General features: G+C 34.6%; 1 protein-coding gene across 1 annotated transcript; it reads right to left on the bottom strand.

The window, feature by feature from the left end:
- Window positions 1–640: 640 nt before the first annotated feature.
- On the bottom strand, window positions 641–4497 carry LOC149404867 (aluminum-activated malate transporter 14-like). Its single transcript, XM_089604564.1, has 6 exons — window positions 4135–4497; window positions 3890–4030; window positions 3539–3811; window positions 2998–3128; window positions 2734–2877; window positions 641–1380 (listed from the first exon to the last, which is right to left on the bottom strand). The coding sequence occupies exons 1-6, from the start codon at window positions 4415–4417 to the stop codon at window positions 868–870; spliced, it is 1485 nt and encodes a 494-aa protein (XP_089460690.1). The 5' UTR covers window positions 4418–4497; the 3' UTR covers window positions 641–867.
- Window positions 4498–9310: the final 4813 nt, after the last annotated feature.

Raw genomic sequence — 9310 nt, 5'->3', positions numbered from 1 at the left:
AATTGAGATGAAGTCATGTTTAAATCCAACGGAGAGAATCACTATTATTTCGCTTTCGAGGGAAGTCATCGAGATGATCCCATTGAGTGTGGCAAACCAACGCCCACCGAGAGCAAGTCTCCTATATTGGATCGATGAGGACACAAAGAAAATAGAGGTGGATTCCATGTTGATTCCTAACAAGAAGCCTCCCGACAAACCACCCGTGTGAAGGCCGAGAAGAACAGTCTTTGTGAACCACTCAATGTCCATAAGAAAAAACACACCCTTATAAATTCGAGGACGAATTTTCTCCACTCCGGGAGAATGATGCGGAAATAATGGTAATAAAGAGTATTGATGAGCATTAGAATGATGCGGAAATTATGGCATTGATGAGCAACAATTGTGATCAGTTTTATTTCATTTCAATTTTAAAATTTGGTGCATTGATTATGGTTTATTTCCTTTTGTACGCCGTTTTCAACTCTATAAGTATTATTCTCCATTGATGTAATTTGGTAGATTTTATGAAATAGACAAAAGAAGTCAACATTTGTGTTGCAATTTGCGATTATCTCTCTTTCCTATATTACGCTCTACATCAGAAATGAAAAGAGAAAGACACGGCGCTCTACAGAACAACTAGAAATCTCACTTGTGGCACATGACTCTCAATTGTTTCCGGATATTAATTTGGACAATTGTTAAGCAATTGTAGTAACATATCTGGGCATCAACACATCCATATAAATTATTAAGCCCATCATCCCATTGGTACGTAAGTCACCAATGGGTAAATAATAACCAGCCCAATATAAATATAACACAGCCCGTGTAAAGTAATAATCTCACAGCAAATACTCAATCAAACGATGGAGCGCGCGGTCAGAAGTCAGAAGAAGACATCTGATAAACAGGAGGGACTACAAGTTGGTCAACGTTGAACTTGACGGAGGCAGACTCAAAGTCAAACTCCTTGAAATTAGCTGTTTGAGCGAGCTCTTCGACCTCCTCGACGACGCGGTCGAGCCTGGCCGCGGTCTCGACGAGAAGCGACGCGAACGCCGCCAGAGGAAGAGCCTCCGAGAATTCGAGGCTCGTGACGCCCACGCGCCGGCTCGTCAGACTCCTCAAACTCTTGTGATTCTTGTGCTTCAACCTGTTTGGTTCCGATTGGGGGTTTCTGGCGGAGGAGGAGCGGTCGAGGAAGAGGCGGGGCTGGGATTTGATGGCGGCGTTAAGGTCGTGGAGGGCTTGGAGGAGATTTTCGGAGAGGAGATCCGGCGAGCAGTGTCGCCGGATTCTTATGCTGTTTCCGAGATCTATAAGGACTTTCGATACTTCTGCGGCCAAGCGGATGCATGGGTCTTTGAACATCGCCCGGACCGATGTCGGAGTCTGCAAAAATCTATTATTAAAAGTGGCTCTAGAAAAGTTAACCAGGAGGGGCAAATTTTAAAAACAAATTTAGGATGGGTACATTTGAAAAAACAAATCTAAAATGAAGCTAATTTGTAAATTTTAAGGATAAATATATTTTAAAAAATGGGTCAAAATGTAAAAATAATAATTATATAAGCACTCATAGAGCCAAAAAAAAGCTAATCAGAAAGGGTAAATTTGAAAAGAAAAAAAAATCTTAAACGAAGCTAATTTGTAAACTTTTAAAGCAAATTTTAAAAAATAAAATAAAAATGAGATAAAAAAAATGTTATAAAAAAAAAAAAAAATTTGAGAAGGGTCACGTGACCCCACGGAGCTCATGTAAATCCGTGCCCGATCATAAGTTATAAGTTATGATTCATATCATGGTTTGTTATTATAAGTGGTGTTAGTTAATATATATATATATATATATATATATATATATATATATATATATATATATATAAATAAAAAATAAAAAAAGGGGTAATAAATTTTCACACTGAGAGTAGAAAATAAAACAAAAATGGATAAGAAGTTTTTTTTTTTTTTTTTTTTTTTTTTTGAAGGCAAATGGATAAGAAGTTTGTGACGGAAGATTTTATTATATTTGGATGTTGTCTTTTTATTGGTGCATAAGTTTGCAATTCATTTTTTATATATAAATAAATTTGTAATATATTTAATGCATTTAATGTATCAGTTTTTGGCTACGTTGATAGCAATTTTTCCAAGGCATCTGTTCAATTTTTTTTTTTAATTGAATCTCTGTTTTTCAACTAGCTCATTCTCCGCCTCCAAGCACATAATCTTATATATATATATATATATATATATATATATATATATATATATATATATATATATATATATATATATATATATATATATATATATTTTATTCATGAACAATGATTGTATAATTTAATTAGAATGATTAAGAGTCTATTACATTGTAGCTTGAGGCGATTAAACATGACATGAGAATGTCTTAAATTCCTAAAAGAGAAAATGTAATAGTTGAATTAAAACATATTTTAAAAATCGAAACAACGACTATTAAATATGCTCTACCAGACTACCACACAAAACAGAAAATTTATTTCTTGATTTTTTTATTTGAGGGAATTATTTCTTGATTTAATCACTGGTTAGTTAAGAATTAATTAATTTTCTTCCTTAAAAAAGAATTATCTAATTGTTATAGAGAATTTTCTAATGGATTAGGCACTGGATTATTTATTTTTAGACGATTTAACTGTAATCTAAATGAAAGTGGACCAAGGTGGCTAATTAGCTAGCTATTTTGCGTCTAAATAAATATACCTGAATTTCTGTTTGCAGACATCCACGTAGAGCCACAACAGTGTATCCAAAGCTACGAATGACTGTCCCAAGTCTAACGTACTTTTGCCATGGATATTTATGGCAATGCCTTGAATGCCTTGGTTCCCAGCTTGCTTGTTTAGCCTACCATCATTAATCATGTTTTATTTATTTATAAATAATAAAAATAGAATTATCGATAACTAGAGAAGTTATGTATATTGGAATAACTATAACAAATGTATTTCAATTATTAATTGATACCATTATCTCGTCAAGAGGCTTGGAGTCTAGAACAGCCTTGAAGACTTCGTAGATAGAATCTTCATCCTCCGAAAAGCTGTTCTCACTACTCTCGTCCATTTCTTTATCATTGAAATATTCATTCACACAAGCTAAAAAAAAAAAAAAAAAATCATTCATAAATCACGGAGTGTTTTTTCTTTTATAATTTTCAGAAACAGTTACACAATTTAACCATTTCAAAACCAATTAATTAACAAAATAATCAAAGTTTCAACGATTTTACTGAATAGTCAAATTTCTTTGTCTAAACTTTTGTTTCCAATATCCATAAATATATATTGACCCTTAAATATAAGCAATTAATTACATTGTAAAAAAAAAAAACTATTGACGGACTCAAATATTTATTGACAAGTATTTATTTATCAATTTTTTTTGTTGTAAATTATAACTATTTTACTATTTTTAATTATTTTACAAATCCACTAGTTTCAATTTCAATTGACAATTAGAACACCCTATAGTTAAAACCTATAAAACAAATTCAAATTTCAAGAACCTTCAATGGATTTGGCTAGGATATGAAGCTTGACGACAGTGGAGTCATGCAATTCCTCGCCGGACCAATTTGGAAAGATGAGAAGGCTCATGAGCAAGCAAATTGCGCAGCCAATGGCAATCGTGTAGAGTCGGTCGTGTGCGATTTTCAACACATGTTCAACTCGGTAACTCGACACCGTTATTAAGTTAAACGTCAAAAGAAATATAAGCACACCATAGTCATAGTTCTTCTTTATCTTTGGAAAAAATCTCATGTACGTCGCTATGGCTCCTAAGAAAATAAAATAAATAAAATTAAAAAGAGTCTTGTTAATTTTTTTTTCATTATTAATTAGCTTTGTATAATTACCAATGAGAAAAACGGAGAATCCGATGAAAACAGCTCGGAAAACACGATCGGACGAGTTTGCAATGTGCTCGATGAAAAACGCCAACGATCCTGCTAGAACCGTCCCTAATCCTCTGTTGAAACCTTTGCATAATGTTGCCCCTTTAAAAAAAAAAAAAAAAATTACAAAGCTATTAAAGAGCACTTGTTAGTAATATTAATAAATGATAATAATAAATAAAATAAAGTATTGTTGTTGTGTGTACCTGCAGTGAACTCTAGAACAACAACAACGGTCATGACAGCCCAAATGGCAGTTTGTCCAATGCTTTCAAACAGGGGCTCGATCAAGTACAGCAGCGACACCAGTGACAACGCTAAGCCCACTTTCAGCGCGTGAATCACACGTCTCGGGTCTTCTCTCCCGACCCGCCACGTGGCCCTCCACACCCGAACCGGAATTCTCTTTCCTCTTTCAGCGAACTCCCTTGTCTTTGTTTTCCAGTCACAGCTCTTCATTCCCATTTTATTATCGGCTTCCATTTCCATGCCTGCATGAACTTCTGGAACCACGTATTATTAATAAATGCTTGGCTGGTTTGTGAGAGAGAGGAAAGTCTGGCCAATTGTAACCAAACAGGTTTTGGTTTTTTTTGTTGGGAGAAATAAAATAATTTTATTGGAGGAGAACACTGAACACCATAATAAATGTGGATGTGATTGGGAATTTAATCAAATTGTGGGGTTGCTTGTGTTTTGATAAGTAAACTCCAAAGTTAGGCTACAGTGGGATTTGAGATATTTATTATCATAATATCTATCTAGATCATGAATCTAGATGCACATAGTGTGATTCAAAATAATAAAAAAAATATCTAGACGCAACATATATAATGCCGTATATATATATTATATATATAATGCCGTATATATATATATATATATATATTATATATATATATATATATATACACATATATAAACACAGGTGTCTTGCTGTTTTCACACGTCTATCCGTTAAGAAGTAGCTGTTGACTTTAATTAATTTTCTGTAGATGGAATTTGTGTCATTCCTTTTTTCTTTTTCTTTTTTTCTTTGAGTTAAGGCTGACTGTAATTTTTTTAAGGGAATATAAGGTTGACTAATTGATTGAGAGTGTTACCTTTTGAAAAAGAGCCCATAGTAAAAACAAACTAGAAAGGTACAACTTATTTTAATAATAAACTGCAAAAAACAATTGAGAATAGTAAAAAAAGTGAGACGTAAAAAGAGAAATTTTATTTTTTTTAAACCCGAAAGTAATAAAAATATTCAATTAGACTCATTAATTAAAAAATATTCAAAATTGGAATTTTGTATCAATTTCGGACGAAAATACATTTGCAAAACCATATAATCCCTTTTCACAAAAAGTTCATTCACTACTTATTGAAAATCTCTCATTTCTCTCATTTTCTCATCATTTCGAGTATCCAATTGGTTGAATTCCGTCAAAATGAGTAAGTATGCTTCTTCATTTATCTTTTATAGCTTTAGTGATATAATTTGTGTAGAATAAATAAAGTTGGTAGATGTAGGTTAAACTTTCCGGAATTTGACGTTTTTTCCGATGAAATCCGACCGTTTCGGATGAAATTCATGTACAAATTCCGATGAAATTCAAGCAGAAAATCCGACCAGTTCCGATAAAATCCGACCACTCCGACCGGTTCCAACAAAATCCGACCCTTTCCGACCATTTCCGACCACTCCGATAAAATCCGACCAAATCCGATGAGTTTTGTAAAAATCCGACGGTCTCGGATTGGTTTTAAGTTTAATGTAATTTAATGTATTTTTGTGATATTTCTTGCAGTTTTATTGATGGTTAACGGCACGTAGGATAGAAATAGACACTTATACGTGTTCAAACACGCAAGAACATTTCCGCTTGAAGTGTCGAAAGAGACAACATACATGGAGTTAGTCGACAAGGTGTACAAGAGAGTCGATATAGACAGATCAAAGTATGACTTAAAGTTTGAAGTTCCATATGAGGCGGGTAATATGCCGATTGAGCCTGCTTTGTTGAAGGACGATATTGACGTTAAGTATTATACGAAGTATAAAAGTCGTAGAACTTATGCACTTTGTGTAACTTTGGTATTGAAAGAAATCATAGTGTTAACTCCAAAAAGAGTAGATAAAGGGAAAAATATGATGAATGAAGAATTGTCTCGCGTTGAACTCAACAAGAGACGACAAAATCTGATTATCAATGATCGTGATGATGTTTTTGTGTTCAACAGTCGAACAGATGACCCAGATGATGAAGTATACAAGCGTAACAGAGATGACTACCACCACAACGATCGCGATGATGAACACAAAAGTGACGGGAGTGATGAAGACAAGTTTGACGGAGATGGTGGACACAACTGTGACAAAGAAACAGAATTTGAAGAGTTCGCGAACCATGGAGAATATGAAGATTTTGTAAAACATTTTACAGTACCATCGGAATTCAATGAACCATCGGGACACGGTGAACCGTCACGTGACCCTCATAAAGTTGTATCACCAATGGATTGCGTTCCTTACTCATGGAAAGCTCCCGACTTCACAACCGATGATTTTGTCAAGAAAGAATGTAATGAATGTCCAAGTCTGTTGCCAAATTCTTTCACATGTAATAAGAATGAGATGTACTTATATTCTTAAATGAAAAATGTTATGTTATATGTATTATAACCGTTGAATGCAATAAGTAGCACAAAAGATATATACCTTGGGAAGGAGTTTGAGTCCAAGAAACAGATGAAGCAAGAGATTCACGTTTTCGCTCTAAAAAATAATTTCGAGTTTAGAGTGAAATCGTCTTCGAAAAGGAGATGGTATGTCATATACAAAAATGAGAAGTGCACTTGGAAGCTGAGGGGTGTTGTGCAGTGGTCTGATATGTGGCAAATTATGTCGTACGAGAGTAGACATTCTTGCGCGTGTGTGGTTCGAACAGAAGGGCATAGAGGAGCTGCGTTTATGAAATATGGCGATAGATTCAAGTATGCGTTCTTATCGACCGGTGATATCATTAGCCGGTTCATTTTTTAAGATAAAATACGGTGGACAGTTGTTATGCGCAATTGCGATGGATGCTAATTCATAATTATATCCACTTGCATTCGGGGTAGTAGATAGCGAGTGTCATGCTTCGTGGATTTGGTTTTTGAGAAAGTTGAGAGAAGTTATCGGTGAAGACGTTGAAGAGTTGGCGTTCATATATGATCGATATGTTAGCATCATACATGGTCTCGAAGTGGTGTTCCCCGGTACCCCTCACGGAGCATGCTACCATCATCTAAAAGGTTATCCATGCTAATCACAGCTTATGTCTTGGGAGTCTCTCAGAGCATGATTCGAGTGGAAAGTGATTTACAGATACGGAATCTAGCCTTCCTGAAAGAAGGTTAATGTTCACTCACCTAAGGGTTGATTCCAGAACCGATAGATTGCTAGCACTTTCGAAGTAAGTAACGTTCGAAAGAATCTTTCGCTGGGGAAACAACAATGCTTAGGGCTGATATGTATCAAGAGAAGTATAACGGAAAAATTGACTTCTCTTGACACGGGTTGAACCTGGAGGATCTTGATCACGAACTGACTGTATCAGTGGACACTCGTCACGATGAGTAAATATAAGTCTAGTATTAAAGTAGAGTTCATTCTTGGCTTACAAAGTGGAGTATTTGACCAAGATTAGACGAATCGATGGAAAAATGGAAATGACTGTTTCGTATTTTTCATCGGATTTTTTAAGCTTCTATTATTACTAGGTCCGAAATCCTCGATTCGGCTCTGATAAAGACGGATAACAACTTTCGTATAATAATGTTTATCATTATTGATCTCACTTGCTGTAATTGTGATTGACAGCATTAATTCTGGAAAACGGGTATTCGCAGAATTAAATAAATATTTATGGTAGAATTGTTTATTTATTGTTGGATCAAGTAAATAATCAATTATTAATTATATTTTTTGTTGCTGGACCAAGTAAATAAATAATTAATTGGGTTTTAAATAATTGGGCTTTGCACAAAAATATGAAAATCGGATTTGGGAATTTTGGCATGGGAGTTGCGCAAATTTGCCTTGGCCGTGTGCCTAACATCCGACTTTTATGATATTGGTATTTACCGATATTTTCTCTTTAGTTGTTTAAATAAAGGAGAGAGAATAATATAAGATATTGTCTTTTATTCTCTCCTTATTTTAAGGAAAGTATTTAGGAGAGTATATTTAAAGGGAAATAATATATTCTCCTTTATTATCTCACTAAATAAAATATTCTCTATTTAAATAGAGAATAATATCCCATAGATATTGATCTGATGGATGAGAGAAAAAGTAGGATTTACTTGTTGAGATCCAATGGCCTAGATTAAATCCTCTAGTGTGAACACAATAAAAGGAAATAATATATTCTGGAAGGTTCCATGAATATCTCATTTTACTACTATAAATAGGGGTTCATGAGAAGCATAAAAGTAGAAGGATTTTGACCTAATAATTTCGTGGCTCTCCCTCTTGGCCGTGCGAAATTTTCTGCCTCTCCCCCTCGGAAATTCGTTTCCATTCTTACTAAAATAAGAGCGAGATCTCGAAACACCTAGTTTCGTGATCTAGTGAGATAAAGACTGTGTCCACTCATCTTTCTTATTCGTCTCGCAGATTACGTCTCGGAATACTAAGGTGTCGTCCTCGAGTCCTTCATCAAGACGACGCAATGAGTACGCGATTGGTTTAGGGGCGTTCTGTAGCTGAACCGAAAATCAATGTAAGTATTCATTTTTTTTTGTTGCTTGATAAATATGCTCTCGTGAATTAAATTAATTAAACATAACTAGATCTTGTTAATTATACCCATAATTTAATTAGCTTATGATCAGCGTAATTAATTATTTTTCCGCATTAATATGGTTATATGGGAGAATCATCTTCAACGAGTGATATCAGAGCGATTGTTCGTGTATGATACGCGCTTGATTCCCCGAGAAGTGGTATTAGAGCTAGATGTTATGATTAATTAATCGATTCGTTCTTGTAATTAATTTAAATATGGTTTGAATGAAATTATATGTGGATGTGAATTTCATGCAATTCAATATATGATATGTGGATTGTGATTCGTGGTTTGATCGTAGAATATTTGATTCTCACTTTTCTAGATTTTTATAATCCCGAAATTCAAAGGGTATAGGCTTTATGTAATTATTATTATTATTATTGTTGTAATCCGATGGTGCGACATTCTTGATCACGACGATCGGCGAGAGACGGACACACAACGAAGAAGCATGACAGACGAAGAAAGCCTCCACGACTACGCCACAAGAAAACTTGTCATAAAATTTTGTAACAAGTCTTGGCCGTCCTCTTCGTGCCGGGCCGCGCCCTCGTGG

Source organism: Urtica dioica, chromosome 2, assembly GCF_054948205.1.
Source record: "Urtica dioica subsp. dioica isolate 48M chromosome 2, U.dioica_male_clone48M_v1_H2, whole genome shotgun sequence".
Taxonomy (NCBI): Eukaryota; Viridiplantae; Streptophyta; class Magnoliopsida; order Rosales; family Urticaceae; genus Urtica; species Urtica dioica.
This window is presented reverse-complemented; position numbering and strand designations above follow the sequence as displayed.

Bases quoted from the DNA above. Each gene is read 5' to 3' on its own strand.
- LOC149404867 (XM_089604564.1), bottom strand. From the start codon at position 4,417: ATGGAAATGGAAGCCGATAATAAAATGGGAATGAAGAGCTGTGACTGG. The intron at 3,129-3,538 runs GTTCTTGAAATT...TTTTTTTTTTAG, and splicing joins CCTAGCCAAATCCATTGAAG to CTTGTGTGAATGAATATTTC. The intron at 1,381-2,733 runs GTATATTTATTT...AGATTTTTGCAG, and splicing joins GTCTGCAAACAGAAATTCAG to ACTCCGACATCGGTCCGGGC.